Source organism: Henckelia pumila, chromosome 3 (genome assembly GCF_033568475.1).
Source record: "Henckelia pumila isolate YLH828 chromosome 3, ASM3356847v2, whole genome shotgun sequence".
Lineage (NCBI taxonomy): Eukaryota > Viridiplantae > Streptophyta > Magnoliopsida > Lamiales > Gesneriaceae > Henckelia > Henckelia pumila.
In genome coordinates this window covers 20,206,895-20,227,610 of record NC_133122.1, presented here as the reverse complement: position 1 = coordinate 20,227,610, position 20,716 = coordinate 20,206,895, and the positions used below count along the sequence as shown (strand labels likewise).

Here is a 20,716-nt window from a genome sequence, read left to right as displayed (position 1 = left end):
TATTCGCTTTAATTCTGTAAGTTTTATTTCAATGTCTACAGGTACCTCATCTACCTCTGGAGCAAACGCCAAAGGCTCGCCCAGAGACGAGGAGCCAAGCGGTAGCTCGAGCGATGCTCGCTCCGCTTCTGCGCTGCTTTCCCGACCTTCTTCTTTTAAGCCAGCTTCCCGATTCCCGACGAAGCCTTCCGCTGCTTCTTCCTCTTGCCCCAAAGGAAAATGCAAACAAAAAGTGAAGAACCCAAAACCCCTATCTTCTGTGCCCTCTTCCTTGGGTTGGTACACTTACCTTCCTAGCACCCTCTCCCAAGGGGCCGCGGAGGAACTTCATGGCTCAGGGGAAATCCCTTTATCCTATTCCTTATTCCGTCCTCTACCTGGGAGTACTCCTGATACTCCTCCTCACGGTTTCTACACATTTTTCCGAGACCAGATTCGGAGTGGCCTTCGATTTCCCATTCCTCATTTCTACCTAGCTGTTGCCGACTTCTTTCACGTTTCTGTTAATCAATTCCACCCGAACTCCTTCCGAATAATGGCCTCGACCTATATCCTCTTTAAAATTCACAATTTAGCCATCACCCCTCTGATTTTGCACTATTTTTTTTCTTGCCGTTTCAACGAAGGAGCTTTCTCCCTGGCCGCACGGCTGAATGCTCGTTTTCTTTCCGATATCCCCTCATCTTTAAAGGGATGGAAAGAGCGGTATTTTTTTATTCAACCCCCGGCTCCTTTCCCTTTTAGGACCGGGTTCTTATCTAGTCTCCCTCCTCAACCTGAGCTTCCCGAACATTATAAGGTTGAGGAACCTTATACTCGTAGTTTGACCTTAGTCAAGAATAGGACATTTTCCTCCCCTGCCTTATTAACGAATGATAACATCATATTCTACGGGTTGGGCACCGGGTGGAAGATCTCCTTGACCAGGTGATCAATGCATACAGCGACCCGGGGGCTCAACCTGGTAATGGTTGTTCTCTGACTTTCTTTACACTACTTTATTATTAATACGTACACGTACTCACATTTGTTCCTTTGGTGCAGAGCCATCAGATATGATCAGGGAAGAGTTCGCCCGGCGGGCAGCCGAGAGGAAGGCTGCTAAAGAGAAAACCCAAGCCCTAGCCGAGCGAAGGAAGAAGGCCCGTAGGGAGGAAAAGAGTCCTATTCATCCGCAAAGTCCTTTGCGTTTACCCACCGTGGTAGTCCCTCCGTCTACAGTGCCTATTCTTTCAGCTGTGCTCTCTCCCCCTTCAAGCACTGCTATTGCCGGGACTTTTGTGACGGCGCTATGCCTACCTCGACTTGCTTCCCAAGCCCAGCTATCTTTGTCATCGGAGGACTTGGAAGATGAGGTACCACTTTCCCATCGTAAGAGGAAAATTGGCCAGGTATCCCAGATGATCGACCTGACGGACTCGGAGGACATCCCGCTGTCCAAGGACCCGGCCTCATCTGCTCCTATTTCTTCTATGGCCCTTCGGGCCCCAGGCTGGGACGCTTCTGTCTCTGTGGGTGACCCCATTTCTCACGCCTGGGGTGACCAAGTGGATTCTACCTCCTGGGGCTCTCGATTTCCTCTGTTCTTATCAGGGACGGCCTCTTCCAAAGTTGCCCAAATCCAAAGCTTACTCTCCCCAGAAGAACACTCTTTACTGGCAGCTCGTGGTATCACCTCCAAACTATCGGAGGGTGTTTCTCATGCTTATACGGTAAACTCTGCCCTTTAGATACCTGAAAAAAGGTGCTTGTGCACGTTTTTATTTAATCTCTTGGTTGCTTTGGGTGCAGGGTTTATGCATGCTGGCCAATGCCCTTGATGAGGCGAACGCTAGTCTCGCCCGAGAGAGCGAGAGGTGCAGCTCTTTTGAGGAGCATATCACCCTGCTTCAATCGCAGGCAACCGCCCTAAGAGAGACTCATGAAGCGGAGGTTCGATCCCACCGAGAGTCGCTGGAGGGTTTCCGGGCAGATGTGGCGCGGGTGGAGGAAAGATGGCAGCGTAAGCTAGTTGAGATCCAAGATCGCCGCTCTGCCGAGATTCAATCTTTGGAGGCTCAAATAGAGCAAATTACCCGGGAGCTTGGTCAAGTTCGGCAGGAAAAAGACCTGGCTTTGAACGCCGTGAGTGGGCTTCAGGCTTCCGTGGAGGTGATGCAGAACCAGTTGGTAATCGCCCGTACGGAGGCGGATATGCATCATTCTTCAGCTCTGGATGCTGCCCAGGCTTTGGAGGAGTGCTTTGGCACCAAAGCTGAATGGCGGAATTCTTTCCTTTCCTCCAAGGAGTTCGAGCAGACGGTGATGGATAAGTCCTTCGACTTCTTCACCCAAGGCTTTGACCTCTGTTCTGCTCAGTACGAGGCAGCTGGCCTGATGCGGGAAGGAGTTCCAGATCTTAATTTGGCCATTGCTTCTTTACCCTCCGGTCCTGAAAATGAAGGAGAAGGGCCCCAGGAAAGGGTAGACGCCAGCGAAGAGCAGAAATCTCAAGAGGAGACCGACCCCTCGGGTTCTTAGATTTAGACTATTCATTGGAGCTTTTAGGCTTGGGCTCCTAACTTTTACACATGTATATTTTGTTTGTTAAAAATAAAAACTTTGCTCTTGATTTACCTCTTTATTCGAATGATTTTTTCTGTATGCTTGGATAAATCCTTTGTTTTGATATACCACGAGGGTGGCCTACTCTCTCGGGCATTTTCGATGCCCGAGCGCCAGGAATCCTGGGCTTTTTTGGTGCCAGGGTGGCAGATCACCTGGACTTACATGGCTCGTGAATTACCATGGGCCTTTGAGTACCAGGGTGGTGGATCACCTGGGTTTACATGGCTCGTGAATTACCACGGGCCTTTGAGTACCAGGGTGGTGGATCACCTGGGTTTACATGGCTCGTGAATTACCACGGGCCTTTGAGTATTTTTGCGATTTACAACAGATCAAAACATACCTTTTATTTATACACACGACAGAAACATAATTTACAGGCGTATATGTATTTTTAAGGATAATAAGACTTAAGATGCAAGGTATTCCAGGGCCTCTGTAGGACTTTGCCCTGGCTGTCCTCCAAATACCAGGCGCTCCTTCCTATCCTCTGAATTACTTTGTAAGGTCCTTCCCACTTTGCTTCTAGCTTCTTTACCCCTCCTGCCGGGTTAACTTTCTTCAGTACCAAATCTCCTATCTGGAATTCCCTGGTTTTGACCTTTTGATTGAACGCCTTGACTATCCTACTCCGATAGGCTTCCATTCGAATAGTGGCCCGTTCTCTTTTTTCTTCAATCAGGTCTAATTCTTGCATCCTATCCATGGTTTCTCCCTCTTGGTGAGCTCTCACCCGGGGGAGGTTTGTCCTATTTCCACTGGGATCACAGCTTCGGACCCATACACCAAGCTGAAAGGTGTTTCTCCTGTGGCCGTCCTGGGGGTAGTGCGGTAAGACCATAGCACACCGGGAACCTCCTCCACCCAACTTTTACCAGCACCAAAAAGTCAGGTTTGTAAAGTTTGGATGATAGTCCAGTTAATTACTTCCGTTTGTCCGTTGCTTTGGGGGTACGCCACGGAAGTGAATACCTCTTTTACCATCATCTCTGTGCACCAATCTTTTATTTTCTTTCCCTGGAACTTCCTCCCATTGTTCGAGACAAGCTTCCGAGGCAAACCAAACCGGCAGACAATGTTCTTCCAAATAAATCCCAACACCGCCTCTTCAGTGATTCTTGCTAATGGCTCAGCCTCCACCCATTTAGAGAAATAATCCACTGCCACCAACAAGAACTTTTTTTGTCCAGGGCCCACAGAAAATGGTCCCACGATATCCATGCCCCACTGATCAAAAGGGCAGGATGCCCACATCGGTTGTAACTCCGCCGCTGGCTTATGAGAGAAGTTCCCAAACCTTTGGCATCCTTCACACGTCTTGACTACCTGCCGGGCATCCTGCTGCAGGGTGGGCCACCAGTATCCCGTCAATAGGGTACGCCGGACCAAACTCAGAGCCCCTCCATATTGATATATTTCTCGGCTTGAGCCAAGAGGTCCTCGAAGTACCGGGGGGCCCTCTTGACCAGAGACCGGAAGAATTATCCTTCTCTGAGCCCTTGCGTGAAAGCAGTGATTTTGGTTTCAGGTGCACATGCAGGTACTTCCAAGGCCACTCTATTGAACTTTTTAATATAAGCTCTTAGAGACTCCTCGTTCAGCTGCTTTATCTCGAAGAGACTGAGGGTGGTTTTCTTGTATCGCTTGCTGCTGCTGAAGTGTTGCAAAAAGACCTCCCGGAATTCTTTGAAAGTCTTGATGCTTCCTTCCTCCAGATTTTCGAACCATCTCTGGGTGGAGTCCACCAAGGTAGTTAGAAATACCTTGCACTTGATTTGATCCCCATAACAATGCAACATTGCCACATTCTCAAACCGGGTTACATGCTCCTCGGGATCAGCGCTGCCATCATACTCTTTGATTTTGGCGGATTTGAAATAGACTTGCAATGGCTCCCCAATGATTTCCGGAGAGAAGGGACATCCCAAACTTTTGATCCGCGCGGATTCCCGCGGGTCAGTATTCTCTAGTTTTTGTATTTTTTGCTTCAACATTTCCAGCTCCCCTGCCATGGTGACATTTGCCGATCCCGCATGTGAATTTCCCTCATCCTCTACGTGTATGCCTTTACTCTTCTCTTTCTCGGGCCTCGGTTCTGGCTCTCCTTCCCCTTCTACTTCTTTTTCTTTATCCTTCCTTTGGCCCTCTTTTTCTCCTTGTTGTATCGTCATGATTCTTTGTAGAGCTGCGTCCACCATAGCATCCACTTGCTCCTGGATTGCGGCCACTGCTTGACGAGAGCTTTCAGGATCATCGACGATGGTCATATCTACGCCTTAGACTCAAGTTTCCCACAGACGACGCCAATGATGTGTTTATCACAAAATGACTACCCGGGGATGGATAAATTCCCGAGCGGAAAAGGTAAGTGAAGATACAAAATATACGAATATCTTGTCCGTTTTTTTTCAGTCCCCCTTTCCTTTGCCCCCCAGAATGGGCTTTTATACTCGCCCACCTGGGACCTCAATGATTACTAGGTATGGCCTTACTGACAAATTTTAGGGTGATAAGATGATTATCACGTGTGATTTAGACCCCCATAATTTCCGAACAGAGCCCATTCCTTTGGCTCGTGTTTAGTAATGATTGGATTTGTGATTTGACCCTGACATACTTTCCGGACAGAGCCCATTCCTTTGGCTCGTGTTTAATAATGATTGGATTTGTGATTTGACCCTGACATACTTCAAATAAACGTGGCCGTTTCCTGGCCCTAAAAATAGAAAGGCCGGGGCCCCACTGGTGTTCCTTTCCTTTCCTAATTTTTGAAGGCTTACTCCGGGAGGTTCTAGCTCCCAGGCCCCTTTCGATCTCATGTGTCGGTCCGAATGCTAAGACCTACCAGGTTAAGCCTTTCTTGCAGATCCCAGGTTACTTCCCCCCAGTCCCGGGTTCTCTAACATGTCGTAGTTACATCATCTTTCCGGGTCCAATCCACCCGGGGTATCGTCATCCCGGGTATGTGATATCATCACAAATCAATATATATATTTTTTTAAAAAAATCATCCAATCAACGGAGCATGAGAACACTATACCCAAAGGTCCCATAATAATTCATTTATATATAGTCAATTTCAATTTAAAACTTTTAGGACATGTTTGAGATGATGAAATTGATCATTGATGTTAGAATGAAATTAAAATCCTTGTCTCATTACGTGCACCAAGAATGAAATGGAAAATGCCAATTCCAATAAGTATGAATTTGGCTATTAGTTTTATAAATAAGAATATAAAACTCTCAAAAAAAAAATTAATTCAATACTTATACTCAATGTTCTAAAAAGATCCACCGACTACCGTCTAGCTGCCTAGGTGGTTTTTTTTAAAACCTAAATAATAAATAACTTAAAATATTCATGAGTTTTACTATAAAATATAATTTTTATATCTTATGTTTTTCAGTTTTTGTACGAAAATCTTATAAAATTTTTATAATAATAATAATAACAACAACAACAACATAAATATTAATAGATATCAAATATTCATATGTAATATGGGATATGTAATATGAGATTTAATTTTTTTCTTGATTTTTTTTCTGCGCTTCTTCTTTTTTTCTGTGTTTGTTTCTCGTTTTGCGTCTCTATTTTATTTTTTGATTTTTAATTTTTTTTAAATAAAAAATAGTAATCGCTTAGGTGGATTTCTGCCCGCCTAGGCGGATTTCTGTCAGCCTAGGCGGCTTGGGCGCCGCTTAGGCGGCCAACGCTTAGAAGCATAGCCTAACAAGAAAGCGAGACGGTTGCCCACTGCCTAGTGCCTAGTCAACGCCTAGGCGGGTCTAGGCAGCGCCTTTTAGGACACTGCTTATACTTATCATTTTTACTAAACCTTAGGCTATGTTTGGTTCGAATGATGAGATTATTGAATGCTTACTAAATAAATGATTAAAAAAAAGATAGATAAGGATGTGTAATGTGTGGTGATAAATCTAGATATTTTTGGTTTGATATTTATGAAAAAGTTTAAGAAATGAGATTTTAATTTTATGACCAAAATATCCCTTATATTTTTTTTAAAAAAAAGTAATAAATATATTTTAAATAAGGGACAAATGGTATTTCTGAAATTACAGGTCATGATTAACAAATTGATTGTTAATATTGGGGTGGGACGTGAGTTACCTTCTCCCACTCTATCTAACTTTATACTTTCCATAATTGATTGAACCGGTTTATTATAAACTATACCAAACAAAGGTTTGGCCTAAAAAACAACCCATAAACCCACTCAATAACTAGTACCAAACACAGCCTAATAATAATAATAATCCTTTTGAATATCTATTATTTTGAATTTAAATTCATTTTATTTATGTTTCATTTTTAGCAATAATTGAAATAAAAAAAATTACAATTTTTATATAACATTCATTCATATTTCTACATTATTCCATTTCAGACTTTCAGTAGATTCCGCATGGGGTCCAACCTGGTAACTCAGACACCCCATAAATATAGGCTTTCGTAAGAGCTGTTATCTGATTGGTCCATTCCAGAGCACGCGGATAGCCAATTGTCGATTCATCACCGTTGATCAAACGAATCCAACGCTCCAAATTCTCCTCCACATGTCACCCCAGCTCAAATTCACTGTTACTTAAATCCAGCAACACCACCACTATCGCCAGATTTTTGTACGCAGAGTTCAATTTCCGGCGAGCATGAAAGGATCAGGTGGAAGAAAGGGCGGCGGTCCGAAGAAGAAACCGGTCTCGCGGTCGCTGAAGGCCGGCCTGCAGTTCCCGGTTGGCAGAATCGGTCGGTATCTGAAGAAGGGACGATACGCTCAGCGGGTGGGCACCGGGGCGCCGGTTTACATGGCCGCTGTGCTTGAGTACCTTGCTGCCGAGGTGCTGCACTCTCTCTTTAATTTCAATGTCGCCGCTTCTTTTTTCGTGAATTTCGAGCATTTTATTTGCTTAGGTGTTTTGTTGGTGGGACAATTTGTTGATTTTATATCACCTGTTTCGTGATTGCAGGAATTTTTCCCTTTGTTTTAATTGACCTAAATGCTCGATCCTTGGGTTTCAACGATCGAATTAGGTTTAGAGTAGGTTGAATTGAAATGATTCACAAAATAGAACATTTTTTTTTTGGACACGACTTGATAATTTCAATTTTTCCTGAAATTTTTAGGTAATTTCAGAAAATTTCTTCATAGTTTTCTTTGAGTGATGATTTCAGATATCTATACCTTTTAATTACTCTTGTGAATCTATTATTACCCATGTTCTCAATTTTATGCGAAAATTCATATATGCGATTGATTTCACACTTTTTTGCAGGTTCTGGAGTTGGCTGGAAATGCAGCAAGAGATAACAAGAAGAACAGGATCATACCAAGACATGTTCTTCTTGCTGTGAGGAACGACGAGGAGCTCCGGAAACTTCTAGCCGGTGTCACGATAGCATATGGTGGAGTGTTGCCTAACATTAACCCTGTCCTCCTACCAAAGAAATCGGAGAGGGTTGCTGAGAAGGCCCCTAAATCTCCGTCGAAGGCCAAGAAATCGCCCAAGAAAGCTTAAGATAGGTACCGAACCAGGCGGGAGTTCTTGGTATTTCGTAGTGTTGGGGTCTTTCTGTTCTTAATTGATCGATGGTGATTGTTGTTTGTGTTGATGTAAGGAAGGGTGTGTTCATAAATGGTGTAATTGTACAATTCTCCTTTGAACTAATGCTATGTTTATGCTGAGTTGATAAGTTGTTGAATGTTGATTCTTTGGTTTTCATTTTGGGAATGTGGTATTTCATTTCTATGTCATGAAAGACATACCAAATCAATTGGATTATTGAAAAGCAAAATGATGGTGAATTCTTGGCTCCAAGGATTATATAAGATAACATACAATAGATGATAAATCGATAAAACAAATGCGTGAAGTTAATTAATGTCTTGTCTTATACTTTGCATCGAATACTTTTGAAAAAATCAAGTATGGAATATGGATGATGGTCGATGGATTCAAGCTTATCAAATTCTGAATTCGTTTTGCATTACCTCATAGCTATAGACTATACAAGCATATATAATTTACTCAGTGATGTATATTTGTTGAACAAGTTCATACAACGTCTGAGTTATAAAAAGCGAAAAAAAAAAAGATGTATTCTTTTTGTTTATTAGCGAGGTGAAGCAATGATCTTGATCCAATCGCACATGTATTACATGTTTCATTGATCAAATACTTTTTATCATGGCGAATTTAGGTAGTAATTTGTATGTTTTTACAGTTTCAAAGAAAGAACTTTGTCAAATATTAGAAGGGAAAATTTTAATTTTGGTTGGGTAATTTTGACACATTGGATTTTGGTTCTGTATTTTCATATTTTATTTTTGAGTTATTTGCACCAAACACCCCTGTAAAATATTGAAAATGCACATTTCTCCCCTGTGAAATTTTAATAGGCATCTTCAACCTTGATCTTTTAAAAAATTAGCATACTCGCCCCTTCAGATGAGTGATTGTTGCGCACGCGTCCCTCATGCGACTAGGCAAAGATTTTGATATTTTTTCTTGCACCAAATACCCCTTTGAAATATAAAAAATGCATATTTGACCCATGTGAAAATAATTTTTAAATCTATTCAACCCATAATACACAATTTTTATTAAAATCTAATTATAAATTATTTAGCAAACACTTTTTGTTTTATTAATTTTATTTTTAATTTTAAATTTATTATGATTATATAATTATTTTCTAAAAAAAATTATTATTTTATCTTGTTATCATTATTTTATTAAACTTTCTTCTTGTTTTCAAATTTTCAATTAAAAATGCATTCATAAACGAGATTTAAATACCTAAAAATACCAAAATATTAAATAAAAATGATAATTTCATGCATATTACATTTCATTTTAGGATTACAGATTTTTGAACCAAAATTTAAATTTTTTAAAATGCATTGCATAATTTGCATTAAATAATAATACACAATATTCATTAAGATCTAATTATAAAATATTTTTCAAATTTTTAATTTTATTTATTTTATTTTTATTTTTTATTTTAAATTTATAATTTTTAATTAATTAATTTCTAAAAAAATTATTACTTTATCTTATTATCATTATTTTATCAAATCACTTCGTGCTTTCAACTTCTCCATTAAACATGATTCATAAATAAGGATTTAAATATCTAAAAATACCAAATATTGAACCAAATGATAAGTTCATGAATTTTACTTTTTCGATTTAGAATTATATAAGCATGTTATTTTTTTTATTATTTATTACAAATTTTGCAATGCATATTTTCGAAAAATTTAAATTTTGGTTTAATAATATATAGTCATAAATCGAAAAAGCAATATGTTTTAACTTATCGGTTTAGTTCAATATTTTGGTACTTGAAATTATTTAAATACTTGTTTATAAATGCATGTTTAATGGAAAAATAATAAACAAGAAGAAAGTCTAATAAAATAATGATAACAAGATAAAATAATAATATTATTTAGAAAATAATTATATAATCATAATAAATTTAAAATTAAAAATAAAATTAATAAAACGAAAAGTGTTTTCTAAATATTTTATAATTGGATTTTAATAAAAATTGTGTATTATGGATTGCATAAATTTAAAAATTATTTTCACAGGGGTCAAATATGCATTTTTAATATTTCACAGGGGTATTTGGTGCAAAAAAAAATCAAAATCTTTGCCCAGTCGCATGAAGGGCGCGTGTGCAACAATCACTCATCTGAAGGGGCGAATGTGCTAATTTTTTAAAAGGTTAGGGTTGAAGATGCCTATTAAAATTTCACCGGGGATAAGTGTGCATTTTCAATATTTTACAGGGGTTTTTGGTGCAAATAACTCTTTTATTTTTAATTAATCTTATATGTTTTGGGTTTTTTTTGGTTGCAAATTTTAGTATTTTTTCACTGAAAATGCTGATGTGGTACTATATACGTCAACTCTGCATCAGACATCAATACAACAACATAAAAATGACCAAAATTATAAAACTTATATATAAATTGAAATTTGATAAACTAAAGGACTGAAAACTTATATGATCAGAAAAACAATTTTAGAATAAGTATATATACATTGGATTAACAGTTTGTCAAAATTGATTTGATTTTAAAATTTTAAAATATGTTTGATTGAAGCATTTTATATGATTGATTAGAAGTTAGAAGGAATCAATCGAACGTCAATGATTAAAAGTCAAAACCAATAAATAATTAGGCAACAGCTGAGCCAAGATTTTAGTCTATTGAGTTAAAATTTTAAGTTATCGAATCCTTCGATATTTTAAATTGAGGTACTCTGGCCAAGAGACTTGATCCCCCGCACTTTAGGGTGCGGGGAATCCGTGCACACCCGTGCTCAAAATAATTTCGATTGACTTGAAATTTTCACGGTAAGATCGTTTTAAAAAATACGAATCCAACGATATATCATATGCTACAAATTTCAATCTTGATGGCCGAAATCATGAAGATGACCAAAAACTGCACATTTAACCCTATTTCCGGCCATCTTCACGATTCCGGCCATCGAGATTGAAATTTGTAGCATATGATATATCGTTGGATTCATATTTTTTAAACGATCCTACCGTGAAAATTTCAAGTCAATCGGAATTGTTTTGAGCACGGAGTGCGGGGGATCAAGCCTACTCTGGCCAATATCACATTAATTCAAAATTATTCAAAATTTATATATACAAAATTTTGAAAAAAATATAGGGTGGCCATCAACGTGTCTCCGCCACTTTTTGTGAGACAGTTTGACAGATCTTTGTTCGTAGGACGAGTCAACAATGCTTATGTTGACAATAAAAATTAATATTTTGACACAACAAAATAATTTTTTCACTGGTGACTCAATTTCAAATATGATATTTATCTAACAAAATTAACATGTGAGAACGTTCATATGAGTTTTTGTGTACTTTTTCGCATTCATTTGGGAGTTTGTAAATTATAGATTTTGTGATTGTGAAATAAAATTCATCATTCACCACATACTCTCGCGCGTATATCGCATATGTATAATTTTTTTTTTTGTTCACAGACGTCAAGTAATTTTGTGTAAAAGAATTTACATATTATAGTGTAATTTTTTTTAGATATTTTGTTAAAATGAACTGTAAAAATGACCTTTAATAAGACATTTTATAACTGATTAGAATAATCATCTTTAAGTAGGATAATTTAAGTTATAATTAAAAATTATGGTATTTTATGGTAATTATTTTGATTAAAAGTGATAAGATAATAACTCAAATATTTTAAAATATACAAAACATCACAGTTTGATCGCATGGTTTAGAACAATTATTCCTCCAAACTACAGACCAAAATTGTACTGAGAAATATATATACAAAAATAAAAACATTAATGTAAATATTCTTACTCTGTCCCTCCCTCCCAACCATTAAATTTATTATTAATTCTTTCGAGTAAAAATTTATGATTTTGACTCATTCAAAAAACTTTGACGATTTCTCCCTATCATTGACATTAGTTTAATTATTAAACAATTATGAAAAATAATTTAATTTATTTAAAGAAAATACAGAACTCCACGACCGACGTTCCCCCACTCTCTCTCTCTCCCCACACACGCTTCCATCCTCATTTTCCTCGTACATTAGATCCCTCTTTTCTTCTCTGTTTTCCGGCGATCTGGTAATTATTCTCAATTTGTCTCGATAGATTTGGCTTTTTGTTTGCAATTTCGAGTTTTCAACAGCTGATTTTAATCGGTGGATCAAAGTCTGCCATTATTTGGTGGTATTGATTGACTTTTTTTTCGTTGTTAGGGTTTGTTTTGAGGAAATAATTTTGAAAAAAACTGAAGCAATTCAGATGGCTGCTCCACCCGCCAGAGCTCGAGCTGATTATGATTATCTTATTAAGCTTCTATTGATCGGTGACAGCGGTGCGTGTTTTCTGCGCATTTTTGTTTGGGGCGATGTTTTCTGTGTCAGGCGGTAAAACGTGTGAATCAGATTATCTTTTTGATTTGGTAATAGCGGATTTTGAGGAGAAATAGTCACATTGTTTGGCACGCATGCTATTTTAGTTTTTAGGCAAGGAGTTTTCAAGCATATCATTTCGTTACTTGGATTGAATCTTTAATAGGAAATGTTTCGTTTATTGTTATTTTTTTGCTGCACTTGAAAATATTTGGCTGTTGGGATTGAATTTGTTAGCAATATTATTTGGACAAAATGGAATGATGCTTCATTTTTACGTTTTAGGAAATGGTAAGCTCTTTGTGTCTTTTAGATTAATAATTAATAATATATTTACGTATGTTTTTACCAAGGATGCATATTCATATGCAAACTTTAGTGTATTTAATTTTATGACACATTATTATATGCATTTCTCAAACTGATCACAGATTTCAGTTGTCCACCAGGGAAGCTTGTTCTGGAATATTGTATAAGTAATATGACTAGAGTTTGAGTTCTGGAAAGGAAGTTAGGATTATTTTGTTGTTTTAATAATTCATGAGACATGGCTAAAGAATATAAAATCTAGTCTACACCCTCCAAAATAAATATGTTCATCTTGAAAATATGGAAAGCCTGTGAGACGAAGAGATCATTTCCCCAGTTTATGTGCTTTCTTTATCGGTTTTAGATTGTCTCTATTCCAAACTTGCATGCCAAAGATCATACATGCCATAATAGTTTTTGTAAAATTTTTGCTCGGTGGAGTGGAATTTCTCAATTTTAAGCAATCAATATTTTTTTGTGAATTATTTTACAAATTCATTCATCTTTGTTTGGTTTTGCATTTGGTAAATTAACCTGAAATTGCCATTTAGAGTAGTCACTTGCAATGATTAGTATTGAAGTTCTGACATATTGACGCCTTGTCAGGCGTGGGTAAGAGTTGCCTTCTTCTACGTTTTTCTGATGGTTCTTTCACCACCAGTTTCATCACCACCATTGGGTAGGATTCCTTCAAATTTAGATACGATACAGTTGTGTTGCCTATTAACGTTCTCCTGCCTGTTGTGTATGATTCTGCTATATCATTCAGCATTGATTTCAAGATAAGGACTATCGAGCTTGATGGGAAAAGAATCAAGCTGCAAATTTGGGATACTGCTGGACAAGAGCGATTTCGTACAATCACAACTGGTATGCATTTGAATGATATTGAAATATGCCTCCGCTCGGCCCCTCCCTTTATTTTTTCTTTTGTGGATGTATCTAAGATAACAATTTCAATTGGAACTTGTTTTGTTTCTGCCATTGTTGAGGCATGCAGTTGCTGTTTCACTTTAGAATGCAAGGTGAGAAAATCTGTCTACAATGAGCTAGACTCTGGAGGGTATTTGGTATTAACCTAAAAAGGTTTTTTAGAATGCTTGTTACTATTATTAAGATATGTATCATAGGATGAAAAGGCTTGTTTCTTTAGCATTTTTTTTGACGTGGTCTTTATATAATTGGGTTAACACTTTCGAAACCTACATTTCACTTTTCTAATGGTTTAAAGGACCTGTTTTATGATGCTGATCATTTGGGGATGATATTGGCATTACTATAGGAAATGGTGTGGCTACTGGCTCCATTAGAAGCGATCAAGAGGTTCTTTGGGTGCTATGGTGGTTTTTGGTTGCACGTAGTCTGTAGAGATGAAGGATTATAGAAGGAAAATCGAAGCATCGTCTGATCGTGTCATTTTTTTCTAAATCAAAATTTGATTGGCTTATAAGCACTTCACCACTCTTCTGCTCCAGGCCTATTTCCAGTCTTATTGCACGTTAATTGTTTTTTACTAGATTTCCCGATCTGCAAGCCACCATTTTATTCTTCAAAGAACCATTTCGTTTCTTGAACTTAGACCGAGCTTATTGACTGAACAATCTCTTTTTTGCAGCTTACTACCGAGGAGCAATGGGTATACTGCTGGTGTATGACGTGACTGATGAGTCATCTTTCAACAGTAATTACTCTTCAATCTCTCATTATCTCATACATTTATTAATGTTTTTCATACTTCTTAATTAACTTTTAAGTTTACTTACCTTTCATGGTGTGCTGTGCTGTGCTGTATCTTATCTAAATTAACTTCATCCTTTTTTAGACATTAGGAATTGGATCAGAAACATTGAACAGCATGCCTCCGACAATGTCAACAAGATATTAGTGGGAAACAAGGCTGATATGGATGAAAGTAAAAGGGTCTGCATTCTCTGTTTCTGTTTCTCTCTCTTCTACATGTGTATCTATATTCACTGTTTATGCATTATTTATGTTCTCTGTTAGCCCGGCTCTCCCATGGTTTAGATCTAGAACTCGATTATCTTGAAGTTTGACGTGCTTTCAGGGTGATGGAACCTCAACTGTAGAAGTAAAGTTTGAAATTTTTAACATATTAAGTAATGAAAGGCAATATTCACTAGGCTCCAGTCATTACCTAAAGATACAGACTTTGCTATGTTTATCCCCTTTAATGTGCACACATCTTTCTATACTAGTTTATGTTTTTCTTTTATCCAAAATAATCTGACATCCCAGCTGAACCTGTATAGGCCGTTCCTACATCCAAGGGTCAAGCACTTGCTGATGAATACGGAATCAAATTCTTTGAGACTGTAAGTCACACTTCTTGCTTGTGTTTGAATTTCTTTTTTTTGACTGTTTCACTTTAATTAACATCATGTGAAACAGAGTGCTAAAACAAACATGAATGTAGAGGAAGTTTTCTTCTCAATAGCCAGGGACATAAAGCAAAGACTTGCTGAAACTGACTCAAAGGCTGAGGTATCCAGTGCCATATTTACATGCTCGCACTTTTATCTGTTTTTCCATCTCATCAAAAGATTGACCTGTGTAATTTTTGCGTGAATGCAGCCCCAAACTATAAGGATCACCCAACCAGACCAGTCGGCAGGGGCAGCCCAAACCTCCCAAAGATCAGCATGCTGTGGTGGTTCTTGAACAATCCGGTTCCATCAGGGACCAGGTGATCGATTACGCCCTTTATTTGACCATTTTGACAACGAAACAAGTCTTTGTTATGAAAACTAGCAGTGCTGCTTGTATTGTTATCCCTCTCATTATTTTAGAAATACAGTTATGTTATCTTTGCTGGTGGAAGTAGTTAGTATATCAATACTTATAACGAACTTCTTTGGTTTGAAATTTGAATATCAGGATATTGGCTTTTGTTTGTTAAAATGATATCTTTTACGCGTTTCTGTTTTTTTTTGTTTATCAATAAAGCACGACAGACAAGCCAAACTGGGAAAGCAAAGAAATCATAATATCTTGGTCCAGCTATTTTGAAGTATCATGATATCAGTTATTGTTTTTAATTTGCATAAAACATTAAAATTATTTCTCATATGGTACGGTTAAAAAAAATCAGGTTGAGTCCTTTGATTTGCTGAATTTGATGAAATTCCAATGAACTTAGGTAGTGTTTCCAACTTCTAAAAACAAGTGATTACGTATTTTTTCTTAACAAATTTGTGAAAAAAACGTTCATAATCATTTATATTTAGATGTTGCAAACACTACTTTAGATAGTGTTTGAGAGAGCATATAAGAAGTATTTATCACCTTTTCTTTCAAGCACTAACATATATTTTTCTGGTCCACTTATGATGAGAAAAACATTACCCACGATAAAATTTCTAGTTTTCATGTCACTAGGCTGATTGGTTTGTGTTACTAGAACCATCATAATCACGAGTCTTGCGGTGCGTACGTAACGGCGGATATCCAAGTTGATATAAAATGGATGATAAACTATTGGTTTGTGGGCGAGGTTTTTAACCAAGGATTCCACATCGTGGGGATCAAAGCCATTGTTGTCTTTCTTTCAAATCGTTGAAAAAAATGGTCACTGTCTACTTTGTCTAAAGGCTACGACATTTCTTTGAATGATCAAAGCCTTTTGAGCTAGTATTTTTACTCCTCACTTTATGAAGGATTGCGAATTTTGCCTATGATTTATTATTGTGGGAAATTCGTAAGATTGGTTTTTATGAGTAATTATGACACAATGACCCTAAGATGATATTAAACTAGTCAATAATTTGATAAACTGGGAATATTTAATGGTCACTAGTACAAGGCGTACATGCATGATACGAATATGCATAATATATTTTTATTTTGAAAATAATAGACTTCGTTTTTTTTTGAACAAGAATAATAGACTTCGTTTTAATTATTTAGGAAAATAAAAATTTTAAATGCTTAATTTAGTTAAAATTTGTTGTATCTGAAATGATGAGCTAATTGAGAATTCTGAAATCACTAATAGCATGTAATGAAATGTAAATCAAATATGAGGTTATGACAAAATTGAAAAATAGATTTGCTTTGATAGCTTGTACAAAAATTGGTTATCTTAAGGCTGTTATGCGTTATAATATGTTGGAGATATAAATTGTAAATATAATGGAATAAAATATGTTTTTTTTGGTTATTATATTCATTTAGACACCAATTAGCGTATTGATAATATGATGAAATATATAAAGATAATAAAACTATATATCTGGATAAGATAATAGTGCATGACACAATTACACAAATCTTTCACAAAATTTAAGCCATAAATATTAGATAAATTAATATTTCATAATCAATCAATATTTTATCTTTCACATCAAACTCTGAATATTAGGTTATATGTGTTACGCCTGACTAGGTGTGCACTTGAATCATTCGATGCTGTTAGAATCATATTCCTCGATCCCTTGAAAGTTGCAAAGATGCATATTTCATGTGACACAAAATGCTGATATTGGTAAGTATTTTTGTGAAGTCATCCGAAATATCAGCCAATGAGCCATAGAATAGAATGGAGCGACCAGGAACATTTTAAACCATGTGAGTTAGAGTACAAAGGAACTGCTTTGAGTGGGAAAATAACTATCGTGATTCTTTTTTTAATAAAAATTTTATTTGTGTAGAGATGATTGCCTTCTCGTGTCATGATCTATTTAGAATGTCTTGATAAAATAATACTAAAATTTTATAAAATTGTGTATTATTTCTTTAAAAGTTTATTGGAAAAAATAACTTAAGACTTTAATGTAAAATGAATTATACACAATCGACACGCGTATTTTTTATATGTGCTTAGTGACTAAAATTGGCCATTGGGGTTGGTTGATGGCTCATAATCGATCAGTAGTATCTCATCGGTACTTGATGTCAAATAATTTTTACTCACAAAATAATAACTAACGATATATTAATTTAAATAAATTGTTTTTTTGTTATTTGTGTTTGTTTGTTTGTTTTTTTTTTTTTTGTGATTTTGGTTTTCAATGTTATAAAATTTCAGTTTTATTTTACTACAGCACCTTTTGATTTTTAACAATTGTATTCAATTTTCCACTTAGATTAATGATGTGGTTTTTTATACATCAACGTTACATCAACATTAATTGGTGCAATATAAGGGTTACATAAAAAAAACACTGAAATTGTTAAAAATAAATAAATAACGAACTAAAACTGAAATGTGATAAAATAAAAATAAAACAATAATAATAAAAGACAAAAAAAAACAATCTTCCCATGATTTGTTTTTGGTCAAAATCGATGTTTGTATTTTTTCTCTCTCTTGTAATATCATTAAATTATTAACTAACGTTTTCTCGTTTGAAGTAACATATTATTAATCTATTGATAATTTATCTTATCCAATCTCATGTTTACTTGGTCATATTATTTATCTATCTACTAAATATTTATCTTATATCAATCGAATCATTAATTATTTATTTTACATAAATCAAATCATTGAATTTAAATTACTATATTACCCTTAATCAATAATATTATTCAAGTTTTATTAATTTTTAAAAGGACAAAATGGTAATATATATAGTCTTATTTAAAATTTAATCAAACAAACAAATTATTATCAATCAAACTAAATACTATACTAATTATCATTTTTTATCATATTAGATTATTTATCTCTACATTATTAACATATCTTTAACTTCAAACGGTATCAGCTTAAAAAAAAAAAAACTTCGAACGGTACCAAAAGTAATATTGTTCATTATAAGATATTATAACTCATATTAATAGTTTTATTCCGACAAAGTAAAACCAAACAATTAATTTATTTCTCCCAAATATTTTCCCAGAATCTTTGGTCAAAATTCCCCAAATAATGTCAAACACTTGAATTGTCGCCTTGCAGAAAAAAGTTGAAGCTTGGTACAAATTTCATCATTTTGTTCAGCTCGTTCTTTAGAATAATGGCTGTCACAAAATAATAAAGAGAGAAAAGTTTTTTTGTTTTATCAAATCTTTTTTTTTTTTTAAAAAAATCTCAATGATATGATTTTTGTGCCCTTTTCTTTACATATCATTTTAATAATGCAGATACCCGATAAATTGGAATGCCTACGCACGATTGCACTTGGGATTCCACGATAAAAAAAAATAAAATTGTCGTCCAAATATTTAATTATTGCAAAAAAGTTTCCCAATAATGCGACATTGTATTTCATGACGGTACGAAATAGTAAAAAAGATACTGAAAATGAAAATTGAACTTCTTGTTTTATGTTGCTCTCAGTGGATTAAAGAAAAAGAGAGAGAGAGAGAGAGAGAGAGAGAGAGAGAGAGGAGAAATTGTTGAAGTCATGACTCATGCCTTTCTTTTGAAAAAGGATTGTTGTGTGGCAATTGGTAACATGTTATCTCGAAATGTGAAATTGTTTACATGAAATTGGCAATTTTTTATTTTTATTATTTTTTCCCGAGAAAAAAAGTAATCTAGATAATTTGTGTGTATCTTTTATAATTTTGTTTTTTTTTGTGTCATCAAATTTCAATTTATTATTATTTTTATTGTGGCCAATTTTTGATGTAACACTGACATCACACCGATAGAAGAATTTATTTATATTTTTAATAAATGACATCGATCAAACTATTTTTTTGAAATAATACCTTCAAAATACACGGTACTAAATACACTAGAGAAATTTATTTATTTTCTTTTAAAAAAAGTTTGATCGATGTCATTTTGATACCTATCACCGATTAAATTTTTTTTAAATTGCTGAAAATTAGAAGATACAAATTAAGAATTAATTATAACAACATAAATGAACATATTTATTAAAAAAAACAAATATGTCGAAAACTGCAATTTTCCCAACCAGCTTATATCTTATCACACTTCCTCAAATCTATTTAAACACACAAATAAAAATAAAAATAGTTATTTTCAAAAATAAAAATATGCAGCATACTGCATACATGGAGAATTAATAGCCAATTACAGTAGACAAACAATATTCTCTTGAGTTTTCAACTTTCTAGTATAGCTTTTTTGCCAACCAAAATAAAATAAAATAAAAATTAAAGTATAGCTTTTTTGAAATAAAATATAAATAATCTAACAATTTATGCCTAATGTAAAAGTAAAATCATATTAGAAATGGTTCTTCGCAGGTATTTGAGTTGGTGGATTATGAACGCTTGATCAATGATCACAAGTTCAATTCTTTATATCAATACTTTTTTGGGCGATTAAATCTAGTGTGATTTACTTGGCTAGCGTGATTTATAGTCTATTGTATTTAACTCGGGATTCAACTAGTGTGCATAAAAGAACAGCAGCGCTGCGGATTCTATCGTTGGCATAACCAATAAATAATATTAGGGAATTTTTACACATGCAATACATATATAGTATAGATAAAACATCAAATAACACATGAATCATAGGTAGGGCTGGGTACGGTACGATATACCGTAGCAAACTACGATACCGTATACCGTACCGTACCATACCGGTATGATACCATACCGAAAATTCAGTATACCGAATTTTTGGTATGGAGAATTTTTATATCGGATATCGTATCAAAAATAAAAAAAATTCGGTATACCGAAAAAAAAAATTATATATATCGATACCGAAAATTTCGGTACGATATGATACCGTACCGAAATTTTCGGTATACCGATTTTTCGGTATATTCGGTAAATTTTTCGGTACGATATGACAGTATTTTTAGTATTCGGTATTTTTTCCCAGCCCTAATCATAGGTAAGCGGCACTCGACAAACCCATCAAATCAATTCTCAACATGATCAATGGAGTC

General features: G+C 35.4%; 2 protein-coding genes across 2 annotated transcripts; both read left to right on the top strand.

Moving 5' to 3' along the window:
- The first annotated feature begins 7,113 nt into the window (after positions 1–7,113).
- LOC140887640 (histone H2A.1) lies at positions 7,114–8,323 on the top strand. The gene is made up of 2 exons (XM_073295035.1): positions 7,114–7,470; positions 7,906–8,323. The coding sequence occupies exons 1-2, from the start codon at positions 7,282–7,284 to the stop codon at positions 8,146–8,148; spliced, it is 432 nt and encodes a 143-aa protein (XP_073151136.1). The 5' UTR covers positions 7,114–7,281; the 3' UTR covers positions 8,149–8,323.
- Positions 8,324–12,149: 3,826 nt separating this feature from the next.
- On the top strand, positions 12,150–15,783 carry LOC140893569 (ras-related protein RABE1c). The gene is made up of 9 exons (XM_073302651.1): positions 12,150–12,279; positions 12,414–12,532; positions 13,485–13,557; positions 13,648–13,748; positions 14,494–14,559; positions 14,701–14,798; positions 15,149–15,211; positions 15,288–15,380; positions 15,471–15,783. The coding sequence occupies exons 2-9, from the start codon at positions 12,460–12,462 to the stop codon at positions 15,555–15,557; spliced, it is 654 nt and encodes a 217-aa protein (XP_073158752.1). The 5' UTR covers positions 12,150–12,279; positions 12,414–12,459; the 3' UTR covers positions 15,558–15,783.
- Positions 15,784–20,716: the final 4,933 nt, after the last annotated feature.